The sequence below is a fragment of the Symphalangus syndactylus genome, chromosome 3 (genome assembly GCF_028878055.3).
Source record: "Symphalangus syndactylus isolate Jambi chromosome 3, NHGRI_mSymSyn1-v2.1_pri, whole genome shotgun sequence".
Lineage (NCBI taxonomy): Eukaryota > Metazoa > Chordata > Mammalia > Primates > Hylobatidae > Symphalangus > Symphalangus syndactylus.
This window is the reverse complement of record NC_072425.2, coordinates 89603501-89627827: the sequence shown is the minus strand read 5'-3', so window position 1 is coordinate 89627827 and position 24327 is coordinate 89603501. Positions and strand designations below refer to the sequence as shown.

At 37.0% G+C, this 24327-nt stretch overlaps 1 protein-coding gene across 1 annotated transcript in view; it reads right to left on the bottom strand.

Moving 5' to 3' along the window:
* Positions 1 to 6704: 6704 nt before the first annotated feature.
* The window catches only part of MACC1 (MET transcriptional regulator MACC1), a 90594-nt gene continuing 72971 nt past the window's right edge, over positions 6705 to 24327 (bottom strand). The window contains exon 5 of the mRNA XM_055272489.2: positions 6705 to 11803. Coding sequence (XP_055128464.1) covers positions 11591 to 11803 — 213 coding nt within the window. The 3' untranslated portion in view covers positions 6705 to 11590. The remainder of the gene's footprint in view (positions 11804 to 24327) is intronic.

Genomic DNA, 24327 nt, shown 5'->3' with positions numbered 1-24327 from the left:
TTGTGCAGATAAACAAGCCTAATACTAGTTTCCATAAATTAAAAGAAACACTTTGTCCTTCCCATAAACTAGCTGTTAGGTTTATGTAAAGTTACAAATTGTTTTCACTGCTGTATTTATTTTTTGATGGAATGAAGTACAATGTTTTGTAGTCAGAGAAACTGGTAATTGGGTAAGGAACTTAAAGATACCCTTGCAGGAATTATCCACATCAGAGTGGCGTGAGCTGCATTAGGTCTGGTCCTCAGCTGTTTGTCCTTAGTATCTCTCCCTGTCAATTTTGGCATCTGGTACTTTCTTTAAGTCTTGCCCATTCTGGGAACTTTCCACGATTCCCTTCATCTATAAAAATATCTTATGTCCCTTCCTTACCATAGGTTTAATATGGTGATTATTTAAGCTGCGGCACAAAGAGCCTGATAATGACAGGGTGTTATCTTTCCCGGTTGCCACTTTTACTTTTAACAGGGACTTCAGTGTTTTATACTTATGGTGGCCAATTGTCTTGGTTTGCCTGAACCTTCCCTGGTTTTAGCACTGAAAATCCCACATCCCAGGAAAGCCCCCAGTCTTGGACAAACCAGGAAAGGCTGTTTACCATAAGTGCACTGGAAGAATTCTGTAAAAAATGGCAATTGAGAAAAACTTTTTAGCTTTCTCTCTCAAATTGCAGTTCTCAGTTAGAGATTTTTTTAGGCTGTTCTCTCAAATCCCTGCTTAGGATAGTCTACCAGGTCTCCTCAGGAGTTCAGCACATTCTGTCTTTTTTCTTACCCACCACACCCTTCAAGACAAATTTCCCAGATGCTTGGCTCAGTGTGCTCTCTGGGTGATCCAAACCTCCCCTTGTTTGTGTTTGTTCTATAAGAGACATTTGCTTCCCAGCCATCCCAGTGTTCATCAACAAGAACAACAACAACAACAACAAAATCAAAGGAGTGACAATCTGTTCTTAGACTGTCTTCACAGTTCCCCACCAGGAAAAAGAGTATTCCTTTTCTGCAGCACTTAAATCCTATACTGGCAACAATGAAAACCCAAGGGAAATTATCTACAAGTGTGAACAGACAGTCCCCAATTTATTTACAAGTGCGACTTAATGATTTTTTTGACTTTACAGTGGTGTGAAAGCAATACTCATTCATTAGAAACCAAACTTTGAGTACCCATACAACCATTCTGTTTTTCACCTTCAGTATAGTATTCAATAAATTATCTGAGCTATTCAACACTTTATTATAAAATAGGCTTTGTGTTAGATGATTTTGCTCAACTGTAGGCTAATGTAAGTGTTTTGAGCACTTTTAAGGTAGGCTAGGCTAAGCTATGATGTTCTGTAGGTTAGGAGTATTAAATAAGTTTATTTTTTATTTATTTGTTTTGTTTGTTATCGTTTCTAGCGATGAAGTCTTGTTATGTTGCCCAGGCTGGATTGGAACTTGTATTACCTACACCAATGTTGTTTACCATTAGTTCCCATAAGCAGAGTTTGACTCTTTATCATGCCTGAGTTAAAAAGAACAATGGCAGTTCCAGCTGTGTAGGTCTATCATCCTTCTGTATTTCAGATCAATCCGTGGCTTTGGAATGCCCCCCATTTCTCAGGCATTGAGGATTTTCTGGTGATAGAGAAATAAGGGGGCAGAAATTTTAAAAGGCTTATTGCAGGATTGTTTAAGATGCATTTGAACAAAGTAGTTGATTTTAGTAACAAAAAAAAACCTGACCAAATAATTTTTGTTATGGGCTGAATTGTACCCTCCCTCAAATTTATGTTCAAGTGCTAACCCCTGGTACCTAAGAATGTAACCATATTTAGAGGTAGTGTCTTTCAAGAGGTAACTTAAATGAGGTCACTAGGTGGCCCTAATCCAGTATGACTGGTGTCCTAAAGAGAAGAGGACATGACACATTGTCACACTCATAAAAGGAAGAGCATGTAAAGATATAGGGAGAAGATGGCCATCTTTAAACTAAAGAGAGAGGCCAGAAATATATTCTTCCCTATGGCCCTCAGAAAAATCCAACCCTGCCAAAACCTTGATTTTATTTCTAGCCTCCAGGATTGTAAGAAAATACATTTCTGTTTTCTAAGCCACTCAGTATCCCCCTTATCTGCAGGGGATACATTCCAAGACCCAAGGTTGATGCCTGAAACCACTGATGGTGCCAAACCCTGTGTAAATTTTTCCTACACATATATTCCTATGACAAAGCTTAATTTATAAATTAGGTTCAGTAAGAAATTAACAATAATAAAATCAAACAAATATAACAATATACCGTAAAAAAAAGTTATGTGAACATGATCTTTCTCTCAAAAAATCTTATTGCATTGTACTCACCCTTCTTGTGACTATGTGAGATGACACAATGCCTACATGATGAGATGAAGTGAGGCGGATGAGGTAGGCATTGTGATGTAAATGGAAAATTCCAGAAATAAACAATTCATAAATTTTAAAATCGCATGGCATCCTGAGTAGTGTGATGAAATCTCACTCTTTCCTTTTCTGTCATCACTTAGTACCTATCTTGGTTATCAGATTGACTGTCATGGTTTCCTTGTGCTTGTGTTCAAGTAACATTTTTTTACTTAATATTGGCCCTAACGTACAAGAGTAGTGATGTAATATTTTCAGAACGGGGATGGTCACAGGTAACTGAACCCACGGAAAGTGAAACCACAGATAATGGGGGACTACAGTAACACAGTTTTTTACTAGATAAACACAGAATATACTAAGTGGTCAAAACAGAGCTCTCATTAAAGATGGATTTAAAACTTCGCTCGAGACAGGAACCCAGGGTGGGTGGATTAATTACATGCAGTGGGTTTGCACCTGTTTCACTGGAACCTGGACTCTTATCCCTAAGCATACAGTAACTTCTCAGCAATCAAAATAGAAAGAAAGATAGAGCTTTTCTAACAGTGTGAAAGGATATTCGATTTTCCTTTTTCTTCCAAACTATCAGTGAAATCTCTTGAAAATAGCTTTAGGAACGTAATTTCAAGTACTTACTTATCTTCCTCTTATAAATAATCTTGATCACTAATCTCTTGTTTCACCACAACCCACACCATTCCATTCAACCTTGAAAAACCTAACAATATCCGATTTCATCCCAAAGAGCATTTCTCCATGCACAGCAAATTATGAATATAGTTGAACAAACATTAAACAGGAACTATATATTGAGGAAAAAATGATTATGGGCTCCTAAAAATAAAAAGACAGGATTAATTCTATGACATGTTGATTATATCTTAATAAAGCTGTTAAGTATTTTAAAAAAGAACTAACACACCACCATTGTTGGTGGTATCCCTTCACATTTTGCCCTATTTTTTGATGATGTCTTGGAATCATGTAATTCACTTTGATTGTTGTTGCTGTTCTACTTCCCTTGGGCAACATTTTGGGGTTATTACTCAGTCAAAAGAAGAGATAAAGATCTCCAGTAAAAAGTCAGATGGCTGAGAAAGGTGAAATATCACTGAGCTCGGACCCTGCTTTCCCAGTTTCATTCGGAAAATGTTTGAAGGAATTTGCCATGGTTGTTTTTCACCAGCGGGTCATGACACTCGATTCTAACCTTACAATTTTCACAATCAAGCATTCTGGGAACTCCTTCTCTGTCCCTCTCTTCCCCTCAGCTTCTTTCTAGCAGTAGGTGAAGTGCATCTAGTACGTTGTAGGTCCTGCTTGAGAGTAATCGAAGTCACAGGAGGTCTGCCTCTGGTCCTCTTAGGTCAGGTGCCCCTGTGGCCTTGATGGGGTTGTAGGTGGTTTTGTCATGTCATCAGCAATTCGTAAAGTGGTAGGTAGAGAGCAGATATTGCCTGTGAAGTTCCATTTACTTATCATTTGATTCATTGCAGAAGTTTATAGAAAAGCAGGCCCATTGCCAGTCTCATACTAAGGACTCAGAAAACTAGCTTCTTGAATTGCACTTGAGGGAGAAAGATTTCCTGATGCAGCAAATAGTGCTGAGGCTTAGTGATCCTCTCGCCTCAGCTTCCTGACTAGCTAGGACCACGGATGTGCACCACCATGCTCAACTATTTTTTTTTAATTGTATTTTTTGTAGAGATGGGGTTTTGCTGTTGCCCAGGCTGGTCCCAAACTTCTGGCCTCAAGCGATCCTCCTACCTTGGCCTCCCAAATGCTAAGAATACAGGCATGAGCCACAGTGTTTGACCTGGTCTTTTTACAAATGGAAAACACAGTATCTTTCCTTCTTTCTCTACCTGATCTATAAAAAGATACAAATTAACTGTTGTTTGCTTATGTCCTGGATGGATTTAATGCTATCTAAGATTGTTTTGTAAAATATCAAAGAAACTTCAGCTAGAGCAAACACAGCAGCCCTACATCAAAATTGTCATTTATCAGTCTTTCGAGAGCTGGTGTCAGAAAACCTATTTTAACCTGGATTAGGCACAAAGAATTTGTCTCTCACAACTAAAAACTCCAGGAGGCAGTTTCAGGCATTCCAGTATCCAAGGCTTGAAGAGTGTGATCAAACTTGTGTTTTGTTCTTGTTTTGTTAGTTCCCCTATCGGCATTTGATTATATTAGTTTCATCCCTGGGCTCCACAAAGCTGCCCGGCAGCTCTGGGCTTTCCCTTTATGGTAACAAAATGGCTGCAGCAGCTCCAGCCTCACCTATTCTCATGTTCCAGTTTCAAGGTGACATGGCCTTGTGATTTCCCCAGGGCTAAACTAAAGAGTGTTTCCCAGGGCTTTCTTCACTGAGTGTCTCTGAGTGTTGCTGATTAGAGCTGACCACAGAGAAATCTATGTAAGATTTAGAAGGTCACAGTGGAGCAGGAGCATTGGTACTCTTGGAAGGTGGATGTAGGTCAGGCAATCGTTGCATCACTGCGCTCCAGCCTGGGTGAGACAAGGAGACCTTGCCTAAAAAAAAAAAAAAAATCCAACACAAAGAAAGGAAGACAAAGTTTCCATTGTCACGAATAGGCAGCCTTCTTTCATTAGACCATAATCGAACTCTTCCCTATCTCCCCTTCACCCCTTTCTTGATTTTTCATCCTGATGTAAAACATCTGAGTGAGCATTGAGGATGTATTTCCTGGGAGTAAACCCATAGAATGGGTTTTTCTACTCTACTAAGAAGGGGTGCAGTAGCTGGTTCTATTAGGTCATTTAACCTAATAAGTGTAAGGTCAACATTACATCAGACTTGCCAATTCCAGATTCTGCTTTAAAGAGTGAGTTTGGTAGAACCAGTTTAGGTAAAAACAGTAACTTAATCATAACTAAAGGTTTGATTTTTCAATGACTCACTATATTTTCATGAGCAAGTTAAATGCCCCAGTCCATTCCATATATTGAGTTTAAGTGAGCATGTAAACATTAGGAACATTTAAAATCTACTTCCAGTCACAAAAGGGCAGAGTCTTGATATCTCTAAGAACAGAAAAAATGAAGCCATAGAGTCTTCCAATCACCCAAAGAAAAACAATTAACAAGGAAATGATGGCAGAGGATAAAATGGGCTACATTAATCTCAAAGTGAGGTGGTTCAGCTTACCACCTCTTCTCAGTCGCCATCTCTTTAAATGTGGAATATGATCCTTGGAAAGACCATCTGATCACCTTATTCACACTTTCTAATTCTACAGTGAAAGCAGGGCATATAGATAGCTGTATTGATCATATTGATTAAAAACATTTTTTTCAATGGGAAAAAACACATTTAACAAGAAATTCAACAAATGACACACTAGGGAAAACAAGGCTTTTTCCAAAGATATTTTACAGAAACAAACGCAATATTACATATATTTTGTAAAATTATCTTAAAATTATACTGAATACATGTCCCAAATTATTGTTAACCTATTTTTATTCAAGTATGTTTATGCTTTAAATGAAACACAGAGATTTTAATTAGTTTTACAATCAAAATTATTTTTGTAGGCCTTTAATAACTCATGAAAAGTTCACTTGCTATAAATAGAGCCTTAATATAAAGTGATTTTTGGTTCTTTAGTACAATTTTTAAAACGATTTCTCCAATAGAATTATGTGAAATCTCATTTATCTTAAAGCAAATTAGAGGACTTATAAAAAATATTTCCGTTTCTATAGAGATGAAGGAAATTTTAATACAGTGGTTGTCAAACTGGGGTCCCTGGACTGGAAACATCTGCATCACCTAGGAACTAATTAGAAATGCAAGTGATAGGCCAGACCCTCTGAATGAGAAATTCTGGTGGTCGAGCCCAGCAGTCTGTTTCACCAAGCACCCCCGGATCGTTTTGCTGCTGCTGAAGTTGAAGAACCACTGCCGTAGTGATTGCCTGGTCTAAGGCCTTGACAATGAGACTGGAGCATGTTTGGCAGCGTGCTTGGAGAAGCTCCTAGTGAAACAAATGCTGACCTCCTAACTCAGTACTCAAGCACCATACTGTAGTTTAAGTAGCTGGAAGTCACCAATTATTCAAAAACAGTGTGTATTACATAATCAATTTCAAAAGATTATGTAAAGAATAAATGAGGATATTGTAAAGTGCTTAGTGTGCTTATGTATGTGTGCTAAATGTGCTGTGCCTTACACATAGAGGAATAATTTTTTTTTTTTTTTTTGAGACGGAGTCTCGCTCTGTCGCCCAGGCTGGAGTGCAGTGGCGCATCTCGGCTCACTGCAAGCTCCGCCTCCCGGGTTCACGCCATTCTCCTGCCTCAGCCTCTCCAAGTAGCTGGGACTACAGGCGCCCGCCACCACACCCGGCTAATTTTTTTGTATTTTTAGTAGAGACGGGGTTTCATCGTGGTCTCGATCTCCTGACCTCGTGATCCGCCCGCCTCGGCCTCCCAAAGTGCTGGGATTACAAGCGTGAGCCACCGCGCCCGGCCGAGGACATAATTTTAATGTGGATAATTGGTATTCAAATTATTACTCTTAAATCACATTCTCTTTTCTCAAAGCAAAATGAATAAAGAAAAACACAATACATTCTAGTCATTGAACATTTATAGACATTTAAACCCAAGGGGAACACTAGAGGTCATTTGGTTCAAGCTCCTTGTTTTACTGGTGAGAAAACTGAAGACCAGAGAGGCCAAGTGACAGGTCCACAGTCTCACAGGGAATAATGGACAAAGATTAGAAACCACAGCTCTCAACTCCTCGACTAGTGTCTTGTAGAGGAAGCCTTTCATGCTGTATTCATTATTACAACAACAGTTTCTATGAAATTTTCTCCTTTGGCCTTACTAATTATTATCCAGTGCTAACCTCTCTGTCTCTACTCCCTCACATATAAACTGACACTATTATTCAAAATTACAAAACTATTAGGCTTAAAACTTTCTAGATGTACATAAATAGAAAATCAATGTAAAATATACATGCAAAAGATACACATTTCTACAATGTTCAGTGAAATCTTGATGCTGAACATCAGATACATTTCAGATGCTGTATGTGTACAAATTCAACTTTCCTATGTATATGTGGTCACTTTATTTTGTGCTGTGGACCAGTAAATACATATGCAAGAAACAAACCTTCGACATGACATTTTATTCTGAAAAAATGTCTTTGGATTATCCCACCAATCATATTGATGTTCTTTAGAACTTCACTCTCACTAAACCATACAGCAGCATGTGGGAGAAAAGTTCATACAGAAGGAGGAGGGACTTACCTATCTATAAGAAGAAAAATGATCTATTTTAATGTAAAAAGCCTCCAGTGACATCATTGTTCATTATTCTCTTTTTCTTTTATATTACCTCAAATATTCCTTAGATATAAACAATTACAGAAAACATAACAGTAGCACAATATAAAAATTCAAGTCCTTCAACTTCCAGTTACAGCATTGTACAAATTTGAGTGTATGTATGTTCTCTTTTGTATGTTCACATTAAACATTCAAGGCTGATTAGTAGCAGCAATGTTTCTCAGCCCAATGCCATCCATTGATTTAGCATTCTATTCCTTCCAGAAACCTAGTCATCCCTAAACTGAAAACTTTATATAGTATGTTCTACATTACAGGCCATGAAAATGTGCTATATCCATTTATTAGTATGAACAGTTAATGACACACTATTGACTACTCCTAGTTAATTGTTTCATATAACGGCTTTAACACAAAGGAAGTAGAGGATCTGTGGCTTATACAGAAAAATTATTATGTTTCAAGCTGGGCACTGAATTAAAATCTTATCCTAAGTCATGCATCATTAGACAAAAAGCCTGAGGAACTGAAAGAACCATATAAGCATTTTCTGCTTTCAAAATACTTAAAGAAGTTTTAGATTAATGGGATTTGATGCTTTTAATGATGTCAAAGATGGGATATAAGTGCCTAATTATTTCATTGACTTACTGCCAAATATTAAAGGCAATTCATGATTATTAATTTAATCTTTTCTGATTATGAAAATCCATTATAGCAAGAAAAAATATAAAGTTCAGAAAAGTAGAAACTATTTATTTAAAAATTAGAATATATTTATACAAACAGAATATTTGGACATGGGCTTAAAATTCCTCTGGAAGGCTGGGAGCAGTGGCTCATGCCTATAATCCTAGCACTCTGGGAGGCCGAGGCAGGTGGATGACCTGAGGTCAGGAGTTCCAGACCAGTCTGGCCAAAATGGTGAAACCTTGTCTCCACTAAAAATACAAAAATTACCCGGACGTGGTGGTGCATGCCTGTAATCCCAGCTACTTGGGAGGCTGAGGCAGGAGGATTGTTTGAACCCAAGAGGTGCAGGTTGCAGTGAGTCAAAATTGAAACACTGCACTCCAGTCTGGGCAACAGAGCCAGACTCTGGCTCAAAAAAAAAAAAAAAAATTTTCCCATGGAAGGATTTGTTACAAGATTATAAAATATATTTGTGTGTATTAATATTTAAACCATTGTTTCATCCTTAAATTACAGAGATCTTGTTTTTCATTTTTTTAAACTCTTATTACTCTCAATTACAATCATAATACATGATGCAATGTGAACCTGAAATTATTTATTTAATCTTACTACACTAATCAGCTAACAAGATCTCTGTCTTCTCAGATCTTGGAGCCTGGAAAAACCCAGTTATTAATCCCCACTATCCCTTCCCAAAATTCTCTGGTTAGCTGACATGTTAATAAGATTCCAAGAATGTTCTAAAGAAAGCAAAATCACCACTAAAAATGACTGTGTTCTGAAAGTAAAAACTTGTTTTTTTTTCCTTCTCTCATAATTTATTTTTAATTAAAATAAATTCTGTCCTTGAATGTGTGTACATAATTCTTTGGTCAGGCTGTGTTCCCTTATCATTAAATATAAATATTGAAAGCCCTAAAGATTATTCCTTTTTTTTTTTTTTTTTTGAGACAGCCTGTCACCCAGGCTGGAGTGCAGTGGCGCGATCTCAGCTCACTGCAAGCTCCGCCTCCCAGGTTCACGCCATTCTCCTACCTCAGCCTCCCAAGTAGCTGGGACTACAGGCGCCCGCCACCACACCTGGCTAATTTTTTTGTATTTTTAATAGAGACGGGGTTTCACCGTGTTAGCCAGGATGGTCTCGATCTCCTGACCTCATGATCCGCCCGCCTCAGCCTCCCAAAGTGCTGGGATTTCAGGCGTGAGCCATCGCGCCCGGCCAAGATTGTTCTTAAACCCCAGTTTGAATTACCATTTCCAGCATACCAAATATCTCAGGGTGGGTATATTTAAAGCTCTAAAAAGATTCTGCTTTTACTTTTTAGCCAAATGGACATCTTTTATTCAGGTTCCCAAAACAAAATCCTTATTTGGCTTACCCACATTTCTTTGAGGCTGTATGTTTTCTTTCTAAATTCTAGCAGCCTTAATGGCCATCCTCATCTCATCCTTGAATCTTTTATCCTTTCACTCCTTCACCCCTGCTATCTGCACCTATTCAGCTCCCACCCATCTAAGAGCTTCAGTGCTTTGTGGGATCACTGCTTACACACCACCAAACCAGGACAATGCCTACTCTTCCTTCAGGTTCATTATTTCTTTCCAAGAACAAATTTCCCTGACCCACCCCCACTTCCAGTTTCATATGATGGCATCTCTATGTTTATATCTCGTAGCACCACAACCTCTCCATTGCAACTGTTATTATGCATGCCATTTTATATTTAACGGTGTCATTTTTTAAAAATTATCTATTACTTAGCACTACTAAAGTCAGAGTTCATGCTGGTTTTTTCCCCATTATTAGCCTCAAGCATCTATATGCCTGCCAAAAAATAGACACATATACTCTACCTATTGACTGAATGACAATAAATGAATGTCTGTCCAAATACACACATAAACACTGGCAGGCAACCAGAGGATTGAACAGATGAGTAAGCACAGAACATCTCTTTGTGAACTTTGCCAGCCATTAGCATTTATACTGACCCAGGGTCCTATATAATTTTTGTCCTATATAATCAGTTAGGCTGTGCTTTATAAAACACTGTGGTACACACACACACACACACACACACACACGTATTTGCGTGAGCATGCCAACATAAAGATATCAGTGTTTTTGGTGGTTAAGACCTCTCTACTCAACAGTGTAACCGAGTTAATCAAGTTTCTGGTGGTGGTGGTTTTTAATAACTCATATTATTAAAAATCTCCAAGAGCTAAAGAATTATTTTACATTATAATCCTGCAGAAAAAGTCCCAAGTCAGGCAGGATTAGAGAGGTCCCAAGATGCTGAAGGAAGCTAATGAAAACACTAGGTCCATGCATGCAGACAACAGATTTCTGATAAGTCATATTCTCCTTCTGTCAGTCTTTCAAGAGATGATGAAAAAGAGTAGCAAGGCTCACTTAAAATGAAACGGCAACTGTTTCCCTGTAAGTCTTAACATGCATTTTGTTTTTACTATTCTGTTATGCAGTATGATTTTTTAAAAAGAAATAGAAACAGGTTTTTCAAGCAGAAAACCTACTTTGTACTGGCTATGTAGCCTCAGACGTTCTCTCCATTCCTGAGTTTCTCTTCATGAAAAATGGGGGTGATGCTGGCAAACCCCACTGATGAACTGAAGAGGTCAGGTGTGGAAAGCAGGCAGCCGTGACTGGCCACAGGGTGTGTGCTTGCTTCCCCTCTTTCTAGCTGCCTCCTGGGAACACTGCCTTGTTCATGTTGATAGTCTCTAGTTTACCCAGATATCTGTGTGATGTAATTATTCAAACAGCTTTAACTTAGTAAATTTAAAATGACACTGAAAGAGAGAGAGGGCACTTTTCTTTTTTCTTTCCTTTCTAAGAACAAAGCAGCCTAATACTTGTATTTGAAACATACACAAAAATACATATTTAAGGATAAAACCCATCTTGGTTATCAGTTAGGCTGCGCCTTCATCAGAAAAAAAAAAATTGGTTTTGAGGATGAAGAAAATTAATATAATGCTTTTCTGAGATTCTTTCTTTCTTACACACACACACAGACACACACACACAGACACACACACACACAGACACACACACACACAGACACACACACAGATACACACACACAGAGACACACACACACATACACCATTACCTCATTTTCCCTCCCATCAAAAACACACCCTTTATTTCTACACTTCCTCAGAAGTGGAGAATGCAGTTACTCTCAAAACCTCCAAAGAATTTACTAGTATTAAAACTCCAGTTAATTCTCTCCAGTGTTTAGTCACAGGGTTTTTCATTCTGTCCAAGGCTGATTGAAGGTCTTGTAACACATCTCTGTAGTTATTTCCATAGTGAGCACTCCAGGTATACAGAAAATCATAGGCAGGTTTCCACATCATCTATAAAGAAAAAAAAATAGATTGGAGTAGTGTGGAAGTAGAAAGGGGAGGAAAATCGTTTAAAAAAAAAAAAGATGTAAAAAGCCTCTTAAGATTTAAAATAAAATGGAATACCAATTATACATTGACTTATTTGATGTCATAGAAAACATGGTTTAATAACTATCAGCCTCCTGTTACATCCCTGTGTTTTTGAAACTAGAGATTTTAAAAATAATAACTACAAATAGGGCCTTTTTTCCCTTGATCCATCATCTATACATTGCTGTTGCCTTAATGTGAATATAAAATTCCTTGCACAATTTTTTGATGGTAACAAATATTATTGAGATAGCCTTTTTACTATTTGAGAGACTTTTAAGGTTAATTATTATTATTATACCTATCTGTGGTGAGTTTTATGATGCCAAATAATGTATCAGGAGAGAAATAGTATATTTAACATTTTAAATCATTTTACTCGAGCAAGTCTATAAACAAGCAAAAATCTAGCTTCTTGATCAAGTCAAGATGAAAGCAAAAATATAGTTCTCTAATTTAAAATATTTATTTCATGATATATTTTATAATTGAAAGAAAAACCAATATTTAGTGCTGCTTCTTTTTGCTTTTCCTAAGCACCCACCCATACCAATGATGTCATTGTTTCCATAGAAATAAATGTACGTCAAAGAGAAACTTCACATACAAGCATGTATGTAATGGTAACCAAGGCAACCAGGCTAGAGAGAGAATAGAGACAAAGGCAGACCAAATAAGACAAATTGTAGAATACATACACAAACATGCGCACACACACACGTCACACACACAGTACCTTAAAATGAATTTTCTCTAGAGAAACAACAAAATGAACCCTGTACTTATAATTGGAATATTTGAAATATAAACTTCATTATTTGCTTATTTTGGGGGGTTCACTGAACTAATTTGGTTGTGATTCTATCACTTGCAAAATGTAGGAACATAGACTCTGAGCTAAATATCATGCAGAACTGCCCTTTTAAAGTAGAACCTCTATCACAGTTCAGTAATATCACATGAATTAAGCCTTGGCATATAATTTTCACCATCCTCCAATATCCTCATATAGTCTAATTTTAAAGTTAAAAGAATTAAAGACCTAAATAGGGAGTTCCATTATGTATTTGATTCAATCCACATAAAAGGCTCTAAGGACAACTTAATGTTATTTGTCCAAATTGGCATTCCTGGGAATCCATGAACAGCCATTTCCTCGTGTCTCTTGACAAAGCTTAATTTTGCAAGGTAGAGAATAAAAGACAATTATCAAAGTTATACCATATTGGTATATGATGCAGCAACAAAAATCATCTCAGATTTTTGTATATAAGTTTTACCCTCACCAACCGGATTAATAATTTTATCTTCTATGTCTGATAGAATGTGAATGAGGTATCTGCTCATCTATATTTCTGAAGATTTACATTGAAATCAAGCTTCTCAAAGTACAATTGCCACTAGTTTCTCAACAATGGAATATCAGTTGAGACATAGTAATGGAACCTTTTTTGTCAGACTCAATCTTGGTTGTCACTGCTCAGTTGCAAAGAATCACTAAACAAATAGATTATTCTGTAGTGGGTATATTCTGTCTGTAAAATCTCTGAGACATGGATACTACCTTGTATTCACTTAAAAGTCCCTAATGCTCAACGAACTGGTTCAAATTGTCATGTATTTTTTAAAATAATGGTGTTTATAGCTAAAGGCTTCTAAGACTGTTCTAAGTCTGCTAGTGATTGAGTCTGATAAATGATGTATTTGGAGATATTTTATGATAAACAGCAACTTAAAACATTTCTGTAAAAAAGGGGATGGCATAGTAGATTAGTGTAAAGCATCGCAGAAAACAGACGTCTCAAGAATTATAAATGGGTAATTTTGGGGTTGTCTACTACACTACAGATTCAAATACTTTCATAGTCAAAAGCAGCCAAAATGGCCCCACCTACTTTCATGGGTAGAAAAGCTCTGTACCTATGGCCTATCTTGCTGCAGGACTGTGAATTGCTATGCGTAGAGGAGCCCTTAGGCACACTCAATCAAGAAGCAGCTTCTCCATGCTGTTGAGGGCAGGAAATAACCACAGGTGATGCAAAAAATAGAAACTACAGATTCAGGAAAGGTCCGATGATACATCTACTCATGCACTTATGCAGAGCACCACATAACGTCCTCACATTTGGCAACTTGTTTGTTGTTGTTGTTGTTGTTGTTGTTTTGCTTTGTTTTGTTTTGGAGACGGAGTCTCGCTCTGTCGCCCAGGCTGGAGTGCAGTGGTGTGATTTCAGCTCACTGCAACCTCCCACTCCCTGGTTCAAGCAATTCTCCTGCCTCAGCCTCCTGAGTAGCTGGAATTACAGGCAGGCGCCACCACGCCCAGCTAATTTTTTTGTATTTTTAGTAGAGATGGGGTTTCACCACCTTGGCCAGGACGGTCTTGATCTCCTGACCTCGTGATCCGCCTGCCTCGGCCTCCCAAAGTGCTGAGATTACAGGCACGAGCCACCGCACCCGGCCCTACATTTGGCAATTTGTACTAACAACAGAGTAGTGTCGACAGCTCTTGCAAATCAGAGAAATTTGGGTACAATACTGAGTCCTAGGTTCCAATTAAGATTTTTGAAGGTGTAAAGACTTCCCAAGAGTCCCCTGAATTTGTCTGAAATGCAAGGGGGAATATTGCCCTAAACCAATTTGAGATTCCCTGGAGTGTAAACCGTAATCTGGCTAGAAATGGGTAAAAGAGCATTGGGCTGAAAACAAAAGGGTGTTGGTAAACTTTATGATTTACACTAAAATATGAGCATACTCTGTATTCCATTTTTCTTCCTCATTACAGCAAATTAAACCTGAACATTCCTTTGGTGCAAAAATTCATCTTCTATATACAAAATCATTGGTAGCTCTCAACAAAGATGATAGAGAAACACTTTTATGGCATAAGTACAATGAAAATATTCAACATTATCATTGTTCATTAACTATTTTGCTTACCAAATCAAAGTTTATTGAGTACCTTCTACTACAATAAATTGTGTTACAGTAAGAAATAAAATGATGAATATTGCATGACTCTTGCTTTTAGAAGCTTATAGCATAGGAAGGAGATAGACGCTTGCACAAACACTGGCAAAAGGGATTAAATAGGATCTGATAATAACAGAAAAACTCAAAAATTACTTGCACATTTTAAATCAGTGTGAGAAAAAATGATTGTTGTATTCACTGATGATATAATGGAAAGAAAGATAGGTTTGGGTGTCAGAGTCCTGTGTCTACATCTGAGTTCTGTTGCCTATTTGATAGGTCAATTTGATAAACTAATCAAGTGATTTCAGCCTGGAATTTTTTTAATCCATAAAATATGGATACTCATTCCCAAATTTTGTGTTCAAAATACCTCATGAAGTATCTGGCATATAGTTTGCATTTATACTTTTTAATAGGATAGAGAAGAAAGTACTTATTTTTTTGGCAAGGGCAAGCTAAGGAACCTATTTTCAGCCCTACTGAATATCAAGCAAAAGGGAGGGTATCTGATAAAAAATTACAATTTGAATGGGGAGATGACCTTGAGAGAACAGACAAGGGTTTAGCATCACTTGTGCTACAGGGATGGCAAAACACATGAGAGTAGAAGAAAACGCCAAGGAAGAGAATAAAGGGATACAAAATTTAATTCTCAACTAAGTCAATTATTAGTGGCTACAAGAGAGAAATAGAAGCAATAAAAGGATGGGGAGAAGCTAGAGTCAAAGGGAAAGAAAGTGAATCACATGCTTCATCTTGCAAAAGCCAAGAAGTATAATAACACCCCAAAAAGGACATGCATTGGCTAGCTGGAGCCAGCTCACACAAGCTCCCTGGATATCCTCCCAACTCCATGTTCAGTGACACCACAATGGTAGGTTAAAATGATGTACAATCGGAATATTTACACTAAGAACATTAATAAAAGCTGTAAGTTTAGGTTTTTTCCCTTTGCAGGGTTGGTTGTTAAACATATGCCAGTGTAACACTGAGGACTTCCCTTTTCTGTTACCTCCAACTGCTACCTGTAACATCAACAATGTGGGAATATAAAGAAAAACTTGGCAAATCCGGGATTTTGGAAATTAGCAGGACTTTGGTAACTTGGAGAAGGCAGTTTCAAGAGAAGAGTCGGGGGCATACAACAGGTGCAAACAGCTATCAAAGAAATGGAAGACACCAAACAAATGGGTCACATCCGAAATTTGAGTGTCAAAGGAAGAGAGACAGAACCAGAACAAGCAGCAGTAGAAAATAGAGGTATTTTAAAAAGAAAAAAATTTTTTTAAAGTAATATTCTATGATGGCAAGGGGATTTGGATTTGAATCTTATCTTTGCCATATGGAGAATTTAAGGTTAATGAGGCTTAAAGAGGTAGCATATATAAAGCATCCAAGAAGAAAGGTTAACTTCCTTTGGCAGAAACATAAATACAAAAGGATGTTAAAATCATTATGGAGTTAGGGCACAAAATTAGAGGGGCAAGTATCATGAGAAATCGAGAAGAAGGAATGAGAACAAAAGCATATGTCAAGAGTTGTGTACTTAATACACTGATAAAAAATATTAAATTGGGGGAACTATGTTTTCCCTTAATAAGTAAATCTCTAGGCTGGGGGTGGTGGCTCACACAAGTAATCCCAGCACTTTGGGAGGCTGAGGTGGGTGGATCATGAGGTCAGGAGTTCGAGACCAGCCTGGCCATTATGGTGAAGCCCTGTATCTATTAAAAATACAAAAATTAGTGAGGCGTGGTGGCATGCGCCTGTAGTCCCAGCTGCTCAGGAGGCTGAGGCAGGAGAATCGCTTGAACCCATGTGGCAGAGGTTGCAGTGAGGCAAGATCACGCCACTGCACTCCAGCCTGGATCCCAAAAAGAAAAAAAATAAAAATAAAAAGTAAATCTCTATTTGAGCTTTGCCTTAACAAAATCTGATTAATGGTCCAGGTCTCATCAGTACAGTAAATAGGCTAATCAGTTGTTTAATTGTCCTTTGTGGAATAGATATATGAACATTTAGACACAAGTTCTAAAGATACTTTTTTCTGCATTTTTTATCTCATTTCATTCTGGTTTTCTTAAACAGTAAATACATGTTATCCAAGGCAGAGACACAAGAGGTAATTTGTGTACATTAATTAACAATAAACTCTATGGAATTTGCCCTAAAATACCTACCCAGTAAGGTCACAAAAAATTCTAGATTTTGCAATAAATTACAAAGAAAATGAAGTCATCTTTTCTGGAAATGTTTGAAGGAATAAAATGGGTAGAATAAATAATTTTCTTTCCGGACTGACTAACATTTAATCCTCTGAAGGCTAGAAAGGAGTTGCAGACAGCCAAGATCTCTTCCAGATTTATGCTGTCTTGTATCTATTCTGTGTTTTAAAAATAGTTCTTCCTCTCTTGCTCAATGTTATGATTAAGAAAAGATATGCAGAAACTCTGCACTTGTGTATTGAAAAATCAAAAGGAAAGCATGCTCCGGAGGGTTTGTTTTTTAGTTGTTTAATTATTCTTAACCACAAAAATTATCTCAGCCTTCTCATTTCTATCACAAACATTTAATACATAGGCTGCATTCTTACACCTCTGTTCTTAGATTTTTAATGGTAACTTCATGACGTTGCAATTTCATTCTTGAATAGGAGGCATGAGGCTGATAAAAGCACATAGTTGTTAACTTTTCATCTATGTGCTTTTCTCTTTATAAAAAAGGGCAGCAGCATGAGTAAGTATTTAACATACGAAGTTGAGCAGTTTTCCAAAGTTCCAGCTTTTGTGTGGAACAAGTGTGTCTTAGGTTATCTTTTCAGTGTTAGAGGACAAAGTAAAAAGTAATGGAGCAATAAAAAGTAATAAGTGGGATGCCAAAAGAAATGAAATAGGAATAAAGGCAAAAAAAGTATAGTTTTCCAAATTTAGAGTGCTCATTCCCAGAAGCCAATAAGACTCATTGGATAATGCACTAGAAAATGAAATGCAACATGAGTAAAAGAAATTCAGATTTGAGCATAGCATTGTATGTCTTTTTTTAGCTTATAAAATATGAATAGCATGAAGTATGCAATTGGTTTTAACTACTTTTGGATAATTACATTTTGTCACATTAAAGGATTAGTAATCCACTTACTTTTCCCATAAACTTATAGGAACAACATTTCATTTTCAGTACCATTAGCTGAAGAAGTATTAAGGCAAGGTTGCCTTCTTAATTATTATTACATGTGTTCTATCCTCAGTACATCATTTACAATATTCAGGTAAGCTTTAACATTACCTATAATTAGTAAGTACACAAATATTGTTGAAGGTAAGATTGCTGTTGTCTTCAGAAGAGAAGGGAGGCTAACATATCTGGGGGCCCCTATGTCCTCAAGAGGGAGATGCTGCTTGGTTAAAACTTGACACAAGATTCCATTGAAAAAGTCTATGGGGACAACCAGCTAAATTTGGGTGAGAATAACCACTTGGAACTTCAGGGGTTAAGCATGAGCCAGAGGAAGACAGAGGACCTATTCCTTGCTAGTGCATCTGCTTAAATAGTCTAACATTTTAGGAAAACCTGCCGGTTAAGCCATCTTACCAATTCCTAGTTGGGAGGATTCCTCATTGCCTCCTCATCATCACTGCCACCCATGCCCCTGCCAAAAACATATTCATGGAGACAACTGACATCAATGCTTAAAGAAACTGGGCTTCTTCAATTTAATTTTTCGATGTAAACATTAAAACAAATGAAAAAATACAGTGTCAAGAGCTCTGGATTTAGAGGCACACATCTTGGTTTGAATATAGACTCTTGGTTTAGTGGCTCCAGGATCTTAGGTAAGCTATCAACTTTCTTTAGGCCCTTGCTTTCCCCTTCTGGCAAATGAGGAAAAAGGTGTACCCAATGCTATGAAAGAATTGCTAAGTATACAAAGGAATGGATGTAAATGTTTTCGGCATACACTAAGTGCTCAGTTAATGCCAATTACAGTTGAGTTTAAAGTTAAGTAACAAAATCACAGTCAACTATCCAGGAAAAGAACCCAGGTAACCTTGCTATACATCTAGGGCCATTTTACTAAAGTATTGCCACAACTTTATTTCATCATTAAGCACTTCTAACAAATGCTGATTTTGGTCTTACACATAGCTGAATTTTGGTTTTCTGAAATTCCTTATTGTTTATGTTCCCTAGTACTAAAGCTTGAAAAAGAAAACCTAAAATCAAAATTAGTGTCTTTAAATCCATTTTAAATTTTCTTAATAATGTTTAACTTAATATGCTTGTTGTTCCTATTTGATTTTCAGTGTATAATATAGAATTAAGTCAAAGATCATAGGAATACAGTGTGTTACCCCCAGAAATTTCACTGTGCTATCTTTGTTTTCTTTCTTACCTCATTCTTCCCAAAATGGAGTATCTTTTTGAAATTAAAGTTTGTAACAACAAATGTAGAATTGTACAAAGTAGACAATGGTAATCTAAATAACATCACTGTGCCAAATCTCTAGTTCAAACAATGAAGATTTGAGATATCATTCTATATGTTTTACAACTGGTATGTGAATTTCCATATAACACTTTTCCCCTCTCTAAGAAATTATAAATATATTTCTCATTTCAAAACAACAGCAAACAAAAGAATTAAGTACCAAGGCTAGAACTGAACCAGGCCCTGATACAGAACTTAATTCAACATCCCTGTAAGCAGAATCCAGAAGTTGCCATGTAAGCCAGAAAACCATATAGCCCAAGGACATTTCTTTTAACTTTTGCGAGAGATAATTTCCAAGGAAAATTAAATGTTGTTAAGCCCATAAGAAATAAGTTGATCAGCCAAGACTTTATCTCATTTTTTCCCATGCTATTCTGCCACTTTCTCAGATGAGAAACCTTGAAATAATTGCTAACTTTTTCCTTACATTCTTCCTATAGGCACTCTCAGTGACATTACTAAAAAAAACAATGTATTGTATTCTATTTTCCAAAAATTATTCAATGTCATATAGTTGTCAAATTCACCTTTTCCTCTTCCTCTTCATTAAAATAATAAATAATATGTATTTAGTGATTACAATATGCAAAACATTGTCCTAAATATTACACATTTATTATCTCATTTGATTTTCTAAACATCTAATGAGTAAGATAGTATTATCCTCCTTACTTCACAGACACACAAAATAGATTCCCAGAAAAGTAAAGTAATTTGCCCAAGGCTTGAGGGCTAATAGATGGTAGAGGTGGAACGGAAGTCCAGCCAAGAATCTTAACCTCTATGTTCTGGTAGTCATTGAAGACTCCCCTCCACTGATACCAACATATGTACGTGACCACATCACCCAGTAATTATTAAGGTGAACTCTCCTCTCCAGGCCACATCTTCTCAGTGGTCTCTAGAGCTCACTGATATTTAGAAGCACTGAAGTCTACTTCTATTCCTCTCCAATTACTCAAAGGCCACCCATCCTTCAAAGCTAGGATGTGTCTCCTAATTGCTCCTCACAACTTTGGTATTTTTTAAATAAGTTAAATTCGAAAGGGCTTATCATTAGTATAATACAGTGGTTAGGACTTTATATAAGACAACATGAATTCAGATCTAAGTACTTGCACTTAATAGCCATGTAACTGGATAAATTACACAAATACATTCACCTTCAGTTGTATATGTGTAAAGCGCAGATGGCTATAATGTTTTCCTTACAAAGTATATTGAAATAATAGAGATATTGTAAAGAAAATGCTCATAATGACTAGCCGACAATGAACATTTGGTAAGTTACAACTATTACCATTGCCATCTAATCATATACTTTCAAGAAATATTATAACAATTCAAATATTAACAGTTTATCCCAATTCCCAGGCCAAAATAAAACCTGGTTTTTAAGGAAAAAATATCATATTTTGTGTTTTTTATGGCTGCGAAACCAATGTTCAGAACAGATAGACCTAGAATAAGCGTTAAATATATGGATGAATTAAATACTGAAGGCTAGGACACAGATATAAGATACTAAACAAGTGGAAAGAATTCCATGTGGAATCTTTCATTCACTTACCAAAAATGAATAAAACTTCTTGAAAATCAACAACTCTCCCATCTTTAATCTAGACTTGGAATAAAGTACTTTGAACTCTCTAGCAGCCAGTCAGAAAATGAGGAACAGGTTGTGAATAGAAGATACAAAGGAATATTAGATTTGCATTGATTAAATGGTGACTACAAATGGACTTAAAATACATCTTCCCAATTATCAATCTCTACAGCTGAGTAGTTTCTGAGATGGAAAAAAAAATATTTACCATTAGGAACATTGACTTCACTGGCTTCCATTGGGAGAGTGGCCCCTTCTGGCAGGTCAGATAAGAAACCATTATCAACAGGACTATTGGTGCCTGTGGCTGAGGTAGAGCCAGTGGGCAAAGGTAATTGAAGAAAGGAAGTGAGGCCAGAGCGGTGGCTCACACCTGTAATGCCAGCATTTTGGGAGGCCGAGGTGAGTTGATCACCTGAGGTCAGGAGTTCGAGACCAGCCTGGCCAACATGGCGAAACCCCCATCTCTACTAAAAATACAAAAATCAGACAGGTATGGTGGCATGCGCATGTAATTCCAGCTACTCGGGAGGCTGAGGCAGGAGAATCTCTTGAACTTGGGAGGTGGAGGTAACAGAGAGCCGAGATCGTGCCACTGCACTCCAGCCTAGGTGGCAGAGCCAGACTCTGTCTCAAATAAGAAAAAAAAAAAAAAGAAAGGAAGTGAAACTTTAGTGTCCTTGGTGAATATGTGTCCTTATTAAACAAGTAAAAATGGCATAATCTATATTGTTAAGCAAGGGGGCCAATGAGGGAGTCAAAGAAAAATTATTGTCATTTGTGGTAACCATCCCTAGAAGGCTAAGTGAAGAGCACCCAATTTAGGCCAGTGAATTTCTTATCTCTGAATCCCCAGCATGTCTCCTTGTAAAATTCAACATTTAAAAAGTGAGCTATTTTTCTAATATTCTATTGATTCCTTTTTTAAAAAATTAAAGCTCTAAATATATTCAGAAAACTCCAATAAATTTTCACTAACTTTCACGGAAGAACCTTGGCAATAGTGACATCTTTGTATAGCGTAAGTGCGTTTTTTCTGAAAGAAATACTCTGAAAAATACACTTTGCTTATTATCAGATTCCAAGCTTTACAGCTTTGCTTTTATGTAGTAATTACCATGTCATTAGAAAAGTTGAGTAACATCTCTTAAAATTTAACTTGAGGAGACGGTTGATTTAAAAAGTGACATTCTCAAAAATTTCCAAAGACAGGCTTTTTCTTCACCTTAAAAAAAATTAAGAAATGGTTAAGGTGTTCAGAAAATCTGACAAATATATTATTAATATACTTCATTTTTTAACCAGCTTGAGGCTTGGTAAAGGTTTAATTTTGAGGCAAATTTTGATAGTATCATGGCTACTTTACATGGCCTGAAATGAGGACAAATAAAAAATGAAACGATTTGCTTAACCCTGGCCGCACCTTCTGACTCTGCAACATACTCACCATAGTAAACAGTGATGGACAGAGTGTAATGGTTAAAGTCATGGACTCTGAAGTCAAATGTCTGTGCTCTAAACATGGTTCCAGGACTTTCTAGCTGTGTATGTTTAAGCAAGTTACTTATCCTCTCTATATCTTAGATATTAGTGTCTGTCCCGTAAGTTTTTTTTTGAAAGGATTACATTAGTTAATTTTTGTAATATTTCCAGAACAGTGCCTGTTACAGAGTCAGTGCCAAATAACTCTCCCTAAGATACAATAAAAATAGAACAAAGGGAAGAGAAAGAAGTTAAAGGAGAGAAAGTAAGCGAAAGAGCCCAACTGCAGGCATTGGCACACATAGAAGGCAATTTTTGGAGTGTGTGCCCTCTGAGGAAATGACATACAGGAAAAAAAGCAGCCCAGCAACCGCCAGACCTGATTATCTGCCTGCCCCAGTGCACTTCCCTCCCTCTGCACCCCCTACCCAGAACTAATATCAGTGTGCTTTGAAATCAACTACTTGAATTGTAAATTGATCATATTTAAGAATCTCCTCCCAAACAGAAAAGTTAAACAGCTATTTTTTAGGAGGTTGGAAATTAGCATATATTTACCCATTAGTTAAGTGACCTTGTAGGTAAGATTTCCATATATTATTTGGAATGACCTCAGGCCAATATACTGTGGATTTTTCTAAGTATTTAATAACATGAATCTGAGTGATAACTATTACTATTAATCACAATAAGTTGAACTATCATAGAAAGACACCTAGGGGCTTTCCTTTCTGCTTCTGAGTGTTTATCAGCCTCAGGCAAAGACTTAGTCATTTATGATTTGGGCTGTGCAAAAGTAAACAATGGAAAAGTAGGTGGTTTGCTGGCCTCCATCAAGATTTAGGGGAAGACAAACTATAAACAACCACAATTAGAGAGAAGCCAGATGCTTAAGGAGGCTGACAGAACAAATAACTCTGATAAATAACTCTCAACAAAACTCTTTCAAAACAGAACCTTACTAAGAAAAAAAGGAAAGGTCCTGCTTTCAATTAGACAACTTTTTAATCAGTTAACTGAAATGTCTGAATCAGAAGAGCGTATCCCTCATAATATTTGTTTTTCCTTCTTAAAGGCTTCCTATCTTTCATCTCGTTCTGTAAACACTTGAGTCCATTTTATGTACTGCACCAAATGCTATATTATGCTTATTCATAGGCTATAATGCCCTTCTAAGTTTATGGAGATAAATGTAGTCTCTGAGGGGAAAGGCATCCTCAGTCCCTGGCTGCTCCTGGCTAGAGAGTCTTATTTTGGAGAAGTCCTGGCTGGAGAGCCAGGCTGCAGGAACTCAGTAACCAGCCTGCTGACACTTCCACTGCAGCTGCTGGAATTCAGCTGACTTGATTTGACTCTACTTTTCATGCAAAGGTGGCTTTGTCCTGTTCACGCAACTGGAATGGTTGCATCAAAGTAAGAAAATTTTCTCCAAAAATGAATACCCAGCTATATGCCAAAAGCAAAGTGAAGAATACAGCTTCTGCCCTCACCAAGTCATCTCTAATAAGAGAGAGAAGATTTCCTTAAACATGAATATCTTCAAAATGCTTGTTAATTTGAGAGAAAGATACAGAATATTTTACATGTGCCCTTCACTGGAATATTTTTATTTATTTAATTCAATAAAAATTGACTCACAGTTCTTTATGGTAATCTGGAGAAAAATATGTATCTAACTTGTGCCTAACAGCATACATTTGTTTTGATAAAAACAATATTTTCATGGTAAATATTTACTTTGTACTAAGTGCTATCATTCTGCAACTGATGCCTGTAGTTATTGTAGGCAACATTGTGAAGGAGATAACGAAGCTCTTAGTTATGTATCTCTCATCACCAGTGGCTCTACATCCGCTTTCTTAATACTTCTTGTCCCTGAGCATTAGT